Source organism: Mus musculus, chromosome 13, assembly GCF_000001635.26.
Source record: "Mus musculus strain C57BL/6J chromosome 13, GRCm38.p6 C57BL/6J".
NCBI classification, from domain to species: domain Eukaryota; kingdom Metazoa; phylum Chordata; class Mammalia; order Rodentia; family Muridae; genus Mus; species Mus musculus.
The window spans coordinates 63,031,388-63,047,432 of NC_000079.6; the positions used below are offsets into that span (position 1 = coordinate 63,031,388).

The 16,045-nt window shown below is 43.5% G+C and overlaps 1 protein-coding gene across 2 annotated transcripts in view; it reads left to right on the forward strand.

Annotated features, from left to right (window-relative positions):
- The window catches only part of Aopep (aminopeptidase O), a 361,204-nt gene that overhangs the window by 66,495 nt on the left and 278,664 nt on the right, over window positions 1-16,045 (forward strand). For both annotated transcript variants that reach the window (NM_001289926.1, NM_001289924.1), the window contains exon 3: window positions 1,636-1,802. In NM_001289926.1, the coding sequence (NP_001276855.1) occupies window positions 1,636-1,802 (167 nt within the window). The remainder of the gene's footprint in view (window positions 1-1,635; window positions 1,803-16,045) is intronic.

Consider the following 16,045-nt stretch of genomic DNA (forward strand, 5'->3'; position numbering starts at 1 on the left):
TGGTATATGTTTAGGCTGGCTTCAGACTTGGTGTGTGGCTGACACTGGTTGTGAACCCCCTGTTCTAGCTGTCACCACCTCTTCAGTGTAGGGTGGAGCTACAAGTCTGTGCTGCCATGCCTGGTTTGTTAGTAATGAGCTTTGGCTCTGATCTTTCCCTGCCTCCTGTCAAGCCATGGAGTGGGTACACCTGTACCGTGTAAGTGTGCTGCAGCCTGTGTCTGCCCTGAGACCCACATTCTGCTTTAAAATCTCTGAGTGGTAAGGAGCCACATTTGTGCGGCCCTCCTACCTGCTGTTTTCTGGCCAAATTTGATTGGTGGAAGATCAGAGCAAAACCACGCATTCTGCTCCTCCCCACTCCCTCTGACACCTAGAGTATGAGTCACCTCTGTGGTCCCAGCTCCTACTGGACACTCTGCCCTGTCTCCAGGTGACCCCTGCCTTTGTAACTGCAGCTCCTCCAATTTGGGAGCCGTAGCTGCTGAGCTGTGACTGGTCTCTGGAGTGCCTCACTGTCCCCCGCTTTGTTTCTCCACTCTACTCTTTGAATAACAGTTCTCTGTATTATCTCTGCTTGCTAGACCCTACCCTGGCTTATCTTTTCTTTATTGAGCCTTGATGAAAGAGGAAAACCATCATCCTCTGTGTTCTTTCCTACACTGTACAGACAGATTAATGTTCAATCATAATGATGTCAATGAAACCGTTCTTGTCTTCAAGTGTAAGAACTAGTAGCTGGTTCATTAACATTGTAAGTCAAGCTGATTAATCAACATTTGCCTTAATTAAAGGAAAATAGTTTTCTTTTCTTAAATTGTTTCCCCCAGGAGTCAGTGTCATGCTTTCTCTGTGGTGTGAGAATGGATTCCTCTGATTTTGCAGGTCTTTGTCATCTCTGTCTACCATGACTTAACCATCAAAAGGGAGCCTGCTTGGTGTGGGATGGTTTAGTACTTGGAGCGACTGAGTTCTAACTCATGCTGTTGGTTTTGTACCTGGCTTTGGTAATGAGCATGTTCCTGTGGCCTTCCCATCACAAGCCTGGTTTTTGTGACCTCTGCAGTCCTGTTTGTGCCAAGCCCTGTTCTTGGCTTCTACACAAGGATCCCCACAAGGGCTCTGTCTGAGAAGGCGGTTTCCACGACTGGGGAGGAAGGGGTTGGTCTGCCTGCCAGCACTGGCTTTGAGACCACCGCTTGTTTTTCCAAGATTAATAATCGCAGAGATCTCCAGCCATGTTTTCTTTTCCAAAATACTTTCCAAAAAGTCTGTAAGAATGTCTCTGAAGCCTTTTCCCTTTGAAGGCAGAAGGCCTAAGGGAAGCATAAATTATAACTTTGCAGAATAGTATTTAAAACCTTATCCAATTTTTTCTCTTAGCTCACACACACACACACACACACACACACCTGCCTTTTCACATAGTTAAGTGGTTCATTTGTGAGGAATAACCACTGAGCTATTGACAGAGCAGGCACTTGAATTCAGTTCAGTATGTGAAATGAAAGAGTCAGCTATAAAGCCTCAAATGTTTCTACTTGGAAAGCTCAAGATAACCTCCCTGCCTTGGTAGAGAGATAAATGGCAGGCAACTCATTTTAAAGTCTTCCCTTCTCTGTCTTTCTTCTGCAGGCCATGTGTTTATACTATGGGATCCCCCATCAACAACAGGGCCCTTTTTCCATGCCAGGAACCACCCGTTGCCATGTCAACATGGCAGGCTACAGTTCGAGCAGCTGCATCTTTTGTTGTTTTAATGAGTGGAGAAAATTCTGCCAAGCCCACACCACTTCGAGAAGGTACAGTACACGTGTTCTTTCTTATTTGGGTGTGACGCACACAGCGGGATCCAAGGAGCCATCGGCTGAGCTACAGTCTCTTAAGGAGCTGCTTTTCTGGTGGGGTTGGATGAAAAACCCTACCAGAGAACGCACAGGGGTTGGGAGGAGCACTGGGGAACTTGGACATGGGGGCTCCAGATTCCCCAAGCCAAAGTTATCAATTCACAGATGACTCCACTTTTACATGATGGTTTGTGGAGCAAAAGTGGGTGGTCTTGGTTGAAGACTTCCTGGACAGGCAAGTGTGTCATGGAAACACATAGCTGAGCTGTGTGTGGTTTGGACATGGCATCTGTATGTGGTTGTGTTTTTATAAGAGGTAGTGCGTAGGCTAGCCAACTTGCTGGGCTTGGAAGTCTGAATCCAGGGTGTGTCAGAAGAACGGTGGCAAGAGCCAGCACACCACCCAGATCTGTTGTGAGGTGCTTGCCTGTTCATTCACCACAGTCCATTTGATGTCTTCAGCATGCTGATGCCAGACAACAACACTTATTCTTAATGTATTGCATGGGGTACTCTCCTACATGCTTATCAGAACAACTTGAACATATACAAAAAGTCAAAAACCAAAATGAAATAATTTTGGAAAGAATGAGTGCTCACGTGTTGCATTATCCCCAGTACTTAAGAGCCATGTGTATCAAGAGGTACTAAATGGTCTTTAAGGTTGTGCAACAGTATAATCTACTTTTCTTGCTCGTAGTGTACATTAAAAAATACAATTGTTTTATTGTCTGAGTATATCAGTAACCGACAGACCTTCACATTGGTGGATATTTTGATCAGCAGATCATTTTCCTGTTATCAATACAGTTGCAGTATGTTCCCAAGGAGATGGTTGAATGGATCACTGAGTAGCTGGGTCTGAGCTGAGTGTGTCTAGGCTGTGCTATGCGGCCCACAGTATTTTCCATATCGTGCCGTCTTACTTAATGCTACAGTGTTGTTGACTTTATCTGTTCTGATTTGTGACATTGGCTTCATCATAGGTCAGATTTGTTGCATATGTACCAAATTCTTAAGCTTAACGTTTTTATTTTTAAATGTAGAACCTTTAGATAATGTATTTATACATGAACACAGGGCATATTTGTAGTAAGGTTTCTTTTTACTTTTTCTTTTTTAAAGATTTATTTATTTTATTTATATGAGTACATTGTGGCTGTCTTTAGTCCCACCAGAAGAGAGAATTAGATCCCATTATAGATGGTTATGAGCCACCATGTGGTTGCTGGGAGTTGAACTCAGGACCTCTGGCTCTTAACCACTGAGCTACCTCTCCAGCCTCTCTTTTTTACTTTATAAAATTTGGTGTGAGATGAACATATTCCTTTGCAGTCCATTTGAGACAGCCTTTGCTGATGAATATTCCATTTGAAAAATTATTGGAGAATTTCATACATGCACACATGTATTTTGATCAGTGATCCCCCATCACTTCTGTCCAGTTCCTCCCCTATTTTTTCTTCTCACTGAGTCTATTCAGTGCTGCTTGTATGTAAATGGGTGTGGGACCGTTTAGTGGTGCACAAGCAGCCTCTCGGGCTGCTTCCCTGAAGAAAACGGACACTCCCTCTCCCAGCAGCCTCAATTCCCAGAAGCTCCTCAGCTTCTAAGAGTGAGACTTCATGTGCTCCTCCCCAGTGCATGCTGGGAGGCTGGCTGGCTTGGTCTTGTGCGGGCAGTGTCAGGTGCTGTGAGTTCATGTGTGCAGCTGCACCATCATGTTCAGCAAACATCAATTTGCTGCAGCAGGCATTCATTTCCTCTAGCTCTTTCAGTCTGTCCTTGATTTTTTTTCTAAGATACACCCTGAGCCTTGTAGGGAGGGGATGTGATATAGATGTCCCATGTAGAGCTGAGCATTCAGTTTCTTACTCTCTGTACATTGATAGGCTGTGAGTATCTGCACTGTAAAAAGAAATTTCTCTGATGAGAGTTGACAAATACAGTAATTTATGGGTACAGAGATAATCATTAAGTGGTAGTTTATTAGTGTGTCCATTTAGCAGAATGATAGCACTAGATCTTCTTTAGCCACCCATGGGTTGTTATCCCAGTTAAAGGTACAGGGGATGGGTTCCATCCTGGGAGCAGGTTTGTTTTGTTTTTTTTTTTTTTGTTTTCATAACTTTTATTGTTTTTTTTAACTTACATTTTAAATGTTATATCATTTCCCAGTCCCCCCCCCCACACACACACCCAGAAACCCTTTATCCCACACCTATCCTGCTTTCCTAAGGCTGGTCCATCCCCCACCCACCCACTCTTGCCTCTGCACCCTAGCTTACTTTTTGCTGGGGCATTGAGCCTTCATAGGACCAAGGTCCTCTCCTCCCATTGATGCTGACAAGGCTTCTCTGCTACATATGCAGCTGGAGTCATAGGTCCCTCTATGTGTATCCTTTGGTTGGTGGTTTAGTCCCTGGGAACTCATGAGGGTCTCGTTGGTTGGTTGATATTGTTGTTCTTTCTATGGGGTTGCAAACCCCTTCAGTTCTTTCTCTAACTCTTCCATTGGGGACCCCATGCTTATCCCAATGGTGTATGTTAGCATCCACCCTTGTATTTGTCAGGCTCTGACAGAGCCTCTCAGGAGACAGATATCCGGTCCCTGTCAGCAAGCACTTCTTGGCATCCACAATAGTGTCTGAATTTAGTGACTGTATATGGGATGGATACCCAGATAGGGCAGTGTATGGATGGTCTTTTCTTCAGTATCTGCTTCACACTTTGTCTTCATATGTTCTCCCTTGAGTATGTTGTTTCCCCTTCTAAGGACTGAAGCATTCATTCACACTTTGGTCTTCCATTTTCTGAGCTTCTTGTGGTCTGTGAACTGTATCTTGGCTATTCTGAGCTTTTGGGCTAATATCCACTTATCAGTGAGTGCATATCATGTGTGTTCTTTTGTGAATGGGTTACCTCACTCAGGATGGTATTTTTTAGTTCCATCCACTTGCCTAAGAATTTTATGAAGTCATTTTTTTAATAGCATAGTAGTACTCCATTGTGTAAATGTACCACATTTTCTCTACCCATTACTCTGCTGAAGGACATCCTGGTTCTTTCCAGCTTCTGGCTATTATATATAAGGCTGCTAAGATTGTAGTGGAAAATTTGTTCTTCACATATGTTGGAATATGTTTTGAGTATATGCCCACAAGTGGTATAGCTGGGTCCTCAGGTAGTACTATGTCTAAATTTCTGAGGAACCAAAAGACTGATTTCCAGAGTGTGCCAACTTGTATTCCAACCAATAATGGAGGAGTGTTCCTCTTTCTCCACATCCTCACTAGCATCTGCTGTCACCTGAGTTTTTGATCTTAGCCATTCTGACTGGTGTGAGGTTGAATCTCAGGGTTGTTTCGATTTTCATTTCTGGGAGCAGGTTTTAAATCCAGTCAGAAAGTGGTTGCTTGCTCCTATCACATTTATGACCCTCTTACAGGGGTGAGCATCTCTCACGTTATCCATATATACACATACATATATATACACACATATATATACACATACATATATATATACACACATACATATATATATACACACACACATACACATATATATACATACACACATATATGCATATGTGCATACACATATATATACATATATGCATTGTATACATGTACATATATATGGGAATTCCACAGTAGTAGGTTTTAGCAGCATTTCCAAAGGTCATTTTTGTTTCTCCTCCCACCTGGACTCCATTCTCCACCTGCCCTTCCAATCTAACCTCATTCGTCCCATCTCTTCCAGCATTCCCCTTCCCCCTTAATACTACCTTTTCCTTGATGTCCTCCCCATGCTGCTTATTGGTTTTCTAACCTCTTTGGGTACTGTAATTTAAGCACACACATCTGGATGTTCATAGCTAGCATCCATATAGGAGAGAGAACATGCAGCATTTGTGGTTCTGGGTCAGTCACTACACTCAATAATTATTCATGGCTCTCCCCATTTACCTGCAGATTGCATGGTTTCATCTTTCTTTATTAGTAAATAATAGACCATTGTGTAAATGTACCACATTTCCACTATCCATTCCTCAGTGGGTGAACATCTATGCTGTCTCCGTTTTGTGGCTATTATGAGTAGAGCTGCAATGAACATGGATGGTCAAATATTTCAGGAGTGGGTATACATACAGTCCTTTGGGAATGTCTCAGGAGTCATGCAGCTGGATTGTATGCTACATCTGTTTCTAGCTTTTGGGGAACCAGTTTGCTCTCTCACCAACAGTGAATAAGTGTTCCTCTTTCTCAAATCCAAGCCAATATTTGTTGTCATTAAAAAAAAAATCTTAGCTATTGTAAGTTGCACAGAATGAAATCTCAAAGTAGTTTAAATTTATATTTCTCTGATAGCCAAGGATGTTTAAAATATTTTGAAATATTTCTCAGCCATTTGTGTTTCTTAACACTCTCTCTCTCTCCCTCTCCCTCTCCCTCTCCCTCTCCCTCTCCCTCTCCCTCTCCCTCTCCCTCTCCCTCTCCCTCTCTCTCCTTTTGAAAACTCTGTTTAATTCCATGCCCCAGTTTTAAATTGGGCACAAACCTCCCAGTTGGTGTTTGATATTTTTTTTGAGTTCTTTGTAAATGCTTCATGTTAACTCTTTGTCAGATGTACAGCTGGTTAAGACTCGTCCATTCTGTACAGTGTCTTCAGTGTCTTGGTGCCCTTTGCTGTACAGGAACGTTTTAGCTTCACGAGGTCCCATTTCTCAGTTGTTGGTTTCCATGCCTGTTCTGCACTCTTTGACACAGGGAATCGTGTACACTCCGTTACCCTCAAGCTAGCTATGTAGCATGGTAGGGAACGCACTCTACCCGCGGAATGCTGCCCTTGTCCAGCCCAGCTCCTCCTTACTCCTCCTTCTCTGCTCGCTGCGCCTGGCCTCAGAGGAGCCAGGCTGGCTTCACTTCCTCAGCTTTTCTCCTTTGCTGAGGGAAATGCAAACACGTGTGTGGTCTCCCTTTAGAGGAGTGGGAAATTTTATACAATTTGGGATTTAAATGCATTTTTTTGTATATTTTGCTGTGTATTATATCTTTAGGAATTGCTGTCACTTGTTTCACATTTCATTCAGTTTTAAATCATCCTTTGAATACACATTTAAACTGATTTTTCATTCTTGATCTCTTAAGCTTAAATTGTTTTCCTGTTATAGTTTTTTAATTTTTTTTCTCCAAAGGAAAGTTTGTAGTTCATTTTATAGGTGTCCTTGCATATTTTTATTGACTGTGAGATAAATTCCCTTATGAACAACTTTTGGCTAGATATTAACTTTTTCTTCAAGTAAGGGCTGGATGAAGGATGCTGCCTGACTTTGAGCTCCTGTGATCCTCCTGCCTCTGCCTCTCAAGTGCTTGCAGTACCCTGTGGCCGCCACACCCAGCCTGGATGTACACTTCCTGCCTCACTGCTTTTCTAAGCTAAGTGCTAATGTGGCATTTCTGAGGAGGAATCATATGTTAGATTTTCATTTTGAAAGATGTCTGACATTGCTGCCTATTCTTGCTAGCAGCATCTAAGAGCTCTGGTTGTTGTTTGTCACTGCGAGTGCTTAGCACAATCAATCTTTGAAGTTAGCCCTCTAGTCAGTATGAAATGCTATCTCACAGCTTCAGTTCAGATTTCCCTGATAGCTAATGGTGTTGAGAATTTTCATGCTCTTAATGCTTATTCTTACATTTTAATTCCAACAGTGTCTGCACAAGTATATTGGAAGTTTTTAATGTGTGTCTCTTGGCTGTAGAGATTATGAGAACTCTTTGTCTAATGCTCTAGACATATAATTAATTAATCTCCAAAGCTTTCCTTACAGTGTTGGGGTGGGACCTCAGGCTTTGTAAATTCCAGACAAGAGCTTGCACAGCTGTGTCCTTGCCCCTGCTTATACCACGAACTACTGATTTTTCAGTAATACTTTTGCTCATTACTGATTCTGTTTGAGATAAAAATGATGTGATATTTTCATCTTTTATTTAAAAAAAAATTGTGGTTCCTTGATCCCAATTTGTCACACTAATGTATTGCCCTGGTGCTGTGAGTATATAGTATGTAGAAGTTATGTCTCCTTGTGTCACAGTAACAAGACTGTTTTCTTAATTTGGCTTTGGTTTCTGTAATAAATTACCTCCAGGGTTTGTACATCCTCTGAGTGTTTAGAGTGTGTCTTCATGTACTTTGATGTTGCCGTATATTTTCCTCACGTTCCACTTTGGCATGCACCAGCAGACAGGATGTGCACATACCGAGTTCCCTTTGCTCTCCCTGTCCATCTACATGTGGCTGAAACCCTCTCTCACGTTGGCAGCGGGAAGTTATCTGACAGCCCCAGCTGTAATGTCTTGTTGACAGTTGTCTTATTAAGTTGAGCTTGAATTGTTTGGAATCTTCCTCTCTCCCTCTGTGTGGCTCCCTGACAAATTCAGAATTGATCTAATGCATGAAATCCTTTCATCTCCAGCAGACACGAGTACCTGGACATCTCCATAGCAGCCTCCCCTGATAGCCAAACCTCCCATGACCCTTGTGTCTCCCACAGCCTCCTCCTCTCACCCCTGTGCACTCTTTCCTGACACAGACATGGTACCATGTGCCAACTCTGATTTCAAACATGACCCTTAGTTTTCTTTTCCTCTAAAAGATGTATTTTTTAAAATTTTATGTGTATGAACATTTGCCTGCATGTATATTGTGTACCATGTGCATATATGGTACCCACAAAGGCCAGGCTAAGGCGTCATATCCCCTGGAACTGGGCTTAGAGATGAATGTGATCTGCCATGTCTGTATGCTGGAAATCAAACTCAGCTATGCAAGAACATCCGGTGTTCTTAGCTAAGCCAACTCTCCAGCCCTATTTTTTTGTTCTTGGAAAGGGAAAGCTCCTTATTTACCAGAACTGACTGAGGCATTGTTAGAATGGTATTTTAATAACTAGATATTAGATGGTGTTATGTTATAAACATTAAAATGATATTTTTAAAACTAGAAACCTATTGTAACTTTTGGACAGCTATAGAGCCAAATAAAATCACACTAGTTTACTTAGTTACTAAAATTTAAACCAATAAGTTAAGTTTGATGCAGAGACTAAGATTTGCTAAGATGAAATTGCACTCACCATAGGAGAGTAAATCCAGAAAGGTGTGTATAGTGTGTGTGCATGTGTGTGTGTGTGTGTGTGTGTGTGTGTGTGTGTGTGTGTGTGTGCAGTGGTCTGTCTATCTGTGTGCACATCTGTATGTCTGTGTGTGTTCTGCTTGTGCGTGTGTATGATTAAATATATGTCCTACCCTGAACTATGTGATACTCACTTCTCTACAACTTCCCTTCAGTCTGCTTCTCAGACATGCTTTGCCTTCTATTTTGTGTGTGTGTGTGTGTATAGTGTATGATATGTATTAGATTGTAAATGTTTGTGTGTTTATATGTAGTGTATGACTGTGTGTGAGTTTGTGAATGTGTGTGTTTGTGTGTGTGTAGTGTATGAGTGTGTATGCATTTGTGAATGTGCATGTGTGTGTGTGTAGACCTGTTCTTCACATTTAAAAACTTTTTAAAATTAAAATATAATTAATTACTGTCCCCTTTCTTTAGTCCCACCCCTCTCATGTTTTCCTCTTTATTCTCTCTTGAAACCATGACTTCCTTTTCTCCAGTTGCTATTATTACATGTGCATGCACTCTGTTCAGTCTGTGTAGTACTATTTTTATGTATATGATTTCAGGGATTGCAATAAGCAATTGGTGGGGAGGAGGCCCATCCCTAGGAAGAGTATTTCTCCTGCTCACAGTAGTCATTAATCCTGTTCTCCTTTGTCTATGGGAGAGGGTGAGGCTATGAGATTTCCTCCCTCTCTGTTAGCATGTCTATTGGTGTCATACTCCTTCAGGTTTTGTGTAGGAAGTCATCTTGTTGAGGTATCATGGGTGAAGCTTCCCATCATTTCTAGGAGACACATCTCACAGCAGATTTCTTAGTCATTTGGCTCTTACAGTCTTTCTGCCTCTATTCTGCAATATTCTCTTGAGTCCCCTGGAGGAGCTGTGTTGTAGATGTATCTACTGGTGCTGCGTATCCCATGATGCCTTCTGTGCACTTTGACCAGTTGTGGCTTTCTTTCTTTCTTTCTTTCTTTCTTTCTTTCTTTCTTTCTTTCTTTCTTTCTTTCTTTTTTCTTTCTTTCTTTCTTTCTCTCTTTCTTTCTTTCTTTCTTTCTTTCTTTTTTATTTCTGCTTATGTTTTATTTTATTTTTTAAATTAGGTATTTTCTTATTTTACATTTGGGATAATGCTATCCCAAAAGTCCCCCATACCTTCCCCCCCCTCCCCTACCCACCCACTCCCACTTCTTGGCCCTGGTGTTCCCCTTTACTGAGGCATATAAAGTTTGCAAGACCAAGGGGCCTCTCTTCCCAATGATGGCCGGCTAGGCCATCTTCTGCTACATATGCAGCTAGAGACATGAGCTCAGGGGGTAGTTCATATTGTTGTTCCACCAATAGGGTTGCAGACCCCTTTAGCTCCTTGGGTACTTTCTCTAGCTCCTCCATTGGGGGCCCCAGTTGTGGCTTTCTATAGTGTATACATCTATTGAAAAGAGAAGTTTCTTTTCTGAGAAGTGAGAGTTCCATTCAACTGTGGATGCCAGCAGGTTCTCCTATGAGATCTATGACTTTACCAGGCCCATATAGTTGGCTAGGCTTCCAGTTCCAGGCATGATTTTCTGTTTGTGGAGTAGATGCTAAGTCTAACAAAAGAGCTGTTGGTTACTGCCAAGGTATGCGTGCTAATATTGCACCGAAAGGGCTACAGTACCATGCTAGGCATTGTTTTGGCTTATAGATGTCATAGCTGGATAGGACTATTTTTTTGGTTGCTTACCTCTTCTAGAAGCTGGTGTGGTACCTCTGGTACCACAAAAACATGTCCTCGCCAGGCGTGGTGGTTCACGCCTTTAATCCCAGCACTCAGGAGGCAGAGGCAGGTGAATTTCTGAGTTCGAGGCCAGCCTGGTCTACAAAGTAAATTCCAGGACAGCCAGGGCTACACAGAGAAATTCTGTCTCAGAAAAAAACAAAACAAAAACAACAAACAACAAACAAACATGTCCTCTGGGTCCTGAGTTCAAAGGACATGGTGTCTTCAGCAACAGGGACTCAGCTTCCATCTCTGGGAGGTACCAGCAATAGACTGTGATGTTTTGAGAGTCTCTTGAACAACTCTGCCCAACAACTTGGAAGCGGGTTTTTCATGCTGCAGCTCTAGAGTACAGCATTGCCTGACCAAGTAGGATAGCTTCATTTAAACTATAAATGTATACACATAGACTTTAATGTACTGTGTGTAATCTAGGTAAATAAATGGTTCCTTGTGGCATTTTCAGACATTCTTAGTCTTGTTTTTCTTTTCCCTTTCCTTTCTATGTGTCCTTCCTCCTCCCACTCCAGTTAAGCACACACCTCCTGTTTTACACCTTTTCCCTCTCATTACTTGCATCCTGCTATTCTTTCTCTAGTTCTCCTGCCCTTTGTTTTAAAAAGTGCCTCATTGAACCTGGACCTCACCATTTAGGTAAGACTGGCTGGCTGGCTGGTAAGCAATCCCCAGGGATCCCCTCCTGCCTTTACCCACCCCTCCTCCCTGCTCCACCACTGGGATCACAGGTACCTAGTGATGTGCTTGGCTCTTTATGTGGGTGCTGGTGACCATGCTGAGCCTTCTTCCCAGCATCTATTTGGCATTTCCTCAGGCAAAAATAATCATTTTAATGTTTTCTCAGTAACTGAAGGTCCCACCTATCCCTGTGTGGTCATGTACATTTCTGTGCATGTGAGTGTGGAGATATTTAACAACCTCACTGAGGATGCACAGTAAAGAAACTGCCAACATGACTACTCCATTTGGGGGATGGGTTTTATTGTGGGTAAGAAAAATGGAAATATTGAGAGGCTTCTGGGAGAGTCCAGAGCAGAGAGAAAAGAAAGCAGACTGGATATAGCCAGGGCTAGAGAAACTGGAGAGAACATGAAAATAGGAAGAGGGGCTGGTGAGATGGCTCAGTGGGTAAGAGCACCCGACTGCTCTTCTGAAGGTCCAGAGTTCAAATCCCAGCAACCACATGGTGGCTCACAACCATCCGTAACAAGATCTGACGCCCTCTTCTGGTGTGTCTGAAGACAGCTACAGTGTATTTACATATAATAAATAAATAAATCTTTAAAAAAAAAAAATAGGAAGAGATAGAGCACAGCCAGGGAGTGTGTGAGAGAGCAGGGAGGGAGGGAGAGAGCAGGGAGGGAGAGAGAGCAGGGAGGGAGGGAGGGAGAGAGCAGGGAGGGAGAGAGAGAGCAGGGAGGGAGGGAGAGAGCAGGGAGGGAGGGAGAGAGCAGGGAGGGAGAGAGAGCAGGGAGGGAGGGAGGGAGAGAGCAGGGAGGGAGAGAGAGAGCAGGGAGGGAGGGAGGGAGGGAGAGAGCAGGGAGGGAGAGGGAGCAGGGAGGGAGGGAGAGAGCAGGGAGGGAGGGAGAGAGCAGGGAGGGAGAGGGAGCAGGGAGGGAGGGAGGGAGAGAGCAGGGAGGGAGGGCGAGAGCAGGGAGGGAGAGAGAGAGCAGGGAGAGAGGGAGAGAGCAGGAAGGGAGAGAGAGCAGGGAGGGAGGGAGGGAGGGAGGGAGAGAGCAGGGAGGGAGAGAGAGCAGGGAGGGAGGGAGGGAGGGAGGGAGGGAGGGAGGGAGGAAGGGGGACAAATCATTCTAGTCATAAGGAGGATGAGTAGCTGCAGGGAGGGACTCCTGGGGGTGGAAAGCTCATTTCACAGGTTCCTCAGGAATGCTGGCTTTTATCTACCCTGCAGAAATCCTTCTACAGTCCAGGTTGACCTCCTTTCTAAATATATGTACTCTCTAAGACCTAACACCCACTCAGGTCTGGATGCTTTCAGACGCCAGCAAACTTCAGCCTTTTGACCAGCCCTGTTCACTGCCTGGTTTTGTAAATAAGTTTTATTGGGTTTTAACTGCTGCCTGGGGCCTCTTCCAAGCACAGGTGAGTGTTTGCAAGGAAGGCTCACAGGACCAGAACCTTTTCTCTACTCCTTTACCAAAAATGTTTCCTGATTTCTACCCCATTTGTCTTTTCTCAGTCTGTATATTTAAAGATTATCATTAACAGTTAAGAATAATTGGGAGGCTGGGGTAGGAGGAACAAGAGTTTGAGGTCAGGCTAGACTGTACAGTGAGACCCAGCCCCCCACAAAATCCTGAGAAATTATTAAACTTAACATTTTCACAGACAATGTTCACACTTTCAGGAACATTTGTGAGCCTTTTCTCTTCTTTAGAATTCCAGGTAAGGGCAAAGTTTTCATAAAGAGACGCTCACTGAAGTTTGATGTTCACACTTCTAACACCCCAGCCTGTATAACAAAACATTTACTAGCCCAACCCGAGGACCAGTGGAGGTAGAAAAGGAGAAAGAACTCTCCCCAGAGCTGGAGTTTATCAAAAGACACGCAGGGAACCATATTGCTAAAGCCCATGGATGGGACTTGAGTGGTTGTTATGGAGTGTGGGCATCATTCACAGCTGTGTCTGTGGACTTCAGACAAGAGGAGTGTGTGGTAGATGGTAGGAGATGATGTTCCCTGTAGGCCTGCTTTCTGGGTCCCTGACTCTGCTCTATACAACCTCTAGAAGCATGAGCAATACAACCCTGCCCAGCCTAGCTCATCCCTGCCCATCACAGTGACACTTCATCAGCCCTATTAGCACATTTACCAGACACCAGCTGACTTACTGAGAAGGCTCTCAGTAAGTTGGGAGCCAGCCTCCATCTGGGGCTAATCAGAGAAATGGTAGCAGCCATTCAGCAAGAAACAAAAATTAGAAGAGAGCCCTCTGAGTCTGTGTTCCATGAGGAAATCATTCCTCCTGATGGTCCTTTAAAGGAAGGCTAATGGTTAGGGGCTGTTGGGCAATGAGTATCATAAGAATTTTATTAGCTAAGTAGTCATTATTCTTTTTTTTTTCTTCCCCAGAAAGGCCACAGATGAACTTGTTTAACTCCTACTCACCTTCCTCAGCATGAAGCCATTTTGGCAGAAATGTTACCCATTGATCTATGCCAGTCTCTCCATCTCTACCTGCTATGCTTTGTGTTTAATAGGGCTCAGAAATGTATCTGTTGAATATGGTCTATGAAATCAAATGGAAGTAGCTCCTGGCAGAGGCATTTAAAACCACATAGTTAATGACAGAGGCAATACCATGTTCATAGCTTCCCCTATGAACATGGTTGCTGGTTTCTACCACACATGTTTAAAAAGAAGATCACTATGCTATCACTTTCCTCTAGTAATTTTTGTTTGTTTCTTCAAGATTTTATTTTTAAGTTGTGTTTACTTGAGTGTAGTGCTAGCAGAGGCCAGAAGAGGGCATCAGATCCTCTGGAGCTGGGGTTTTAGGTAGTTGTGAGCCCCTGGATGTGGGTGCTGGCAACCAACCTTGGCACCTCCAAGAGCAGTGTGTGCTCTTAGCTTCTGAGCTGTCACTCCAGCCCCCTGGCTTTACTTTTATAAATCTAATTTGGCATATTCCTACTCCTCAAATTAATGATTTTTTTTTAGGATCTTTGTCTGGTTCCCCCCCCCCCCATTTTTCAATTGTAAAGAGCATAAACGTTATTTCACTTTGGGCAAAATGCTATTCTCTGTCTGGACTGTACAATATGTCAGCTCTCTGACATTCTCTTCCGTATGACTGGGAAATTCCAGGAAAAATGACTAAGGAGCAAGACTCTCCCAGACAAAAAGCCAGCTTCCCCCACCCTATTTTGATGGCTCAAAATAAATAGCAGTGTTGAGAATGCTCCACATTCTCTCCATGTGAGAAGGCAGTAAATTAAAAAGCTTTAGGGGTGGCTATGATCAAGTAAGTACTTTGCCCACAAAAAGGAAATGCAAGGTAGAGTGTCCTAGTTTTGGAAGTAGAACCTCGGTACTGCATGCAGATGCTATGAAGAAGTGGGGTGGGCGTGCCTTAGAGTATACTTCACAGTGAACGTATTCCTTGTTTCCAGTAGACAGCTGCCCTCACATTGTGAGGGTTGTGTTTGGCTTTTCTATTGCTCATGTGGACTCAGATGATGTCTTACACTTTCCAGGGCTTTCATTCTGTGATTTGCTGTTCACTAGCTTGCTTGCCTCCTTGCTCTGCTTAGTATATACACAGAGTATGTTAGGATTTTTTTTTCTCTCTCTCTCAGACCACAGTGCTTCTGCCAGCATGTTTTATTTGCCCATTCTCACTGGTGTAAAATTTTTCTTGGATTAGACATACATGAATGTTTGCATGCAAGGCATTAATGTTTGTCTTGTGACCAACCATCTGGAAAGGTGGTATTCAGCCCACTGATGTCCTTTGTGTTTCAGGGGAGCTACTCATCTTCATTATGGTCATGTCTATCTAGGAGATCTGGTAGACTGGTGCCAGTGTTCCTTTAGGGAAGCCTTGAAACCATGGGATGCTCACAATCTACACAGCCCCTCTCGCTTCAGCAGGTGGCGCTCTTTTACCTTTGAAGGTTATTCTCTCCTAGTCGTCTGTGTCCAGGGCTATACTTCCTGCAAAGAGAGAGACCTGAGACCTCTGTGTAGGGTGGCATTGGCCTGTGAAGCCATTGTCTGGCCTGGTAAGGGAAAGCTGATGGGCATTGGCCCACCTGATGCCAGTTTCAGCCCTCGAACAATAGTGAGGAAGACTGATGTGGACAAGGCTTTGCCAGAGGGGCCAAAAGCTCATAAAGTAGGTCATGTAATTGCAGTGTCTCAGTTGTAACAGAAAGAATGCTGGGGTTTGCTGAAGTACCTGGGGATGGAGAAGGATACCATGAGGGGAAGAACAATGAAATGAGGAGCCTGCATTCCTTCCAGTGTGTACATAGTGCTTACACATGTTCCTGTGGTGTTCATATTTATATAATGTGGTTATCATATACTCATAAATGCACGTATTCCTATACAGCTTGCATTTGTAATGACCTTCCCAAAGCATTACTGCCATATGGAGTAATTTGGGCAGGGAGCTCTGAAGAAGGGATTGTGGCTAGAGAAATAGTCTTAAGATAGGAACTACATTGGATCTGAGAAGAGAAACATGATATGTCACATAAGAGCACACTGACATCA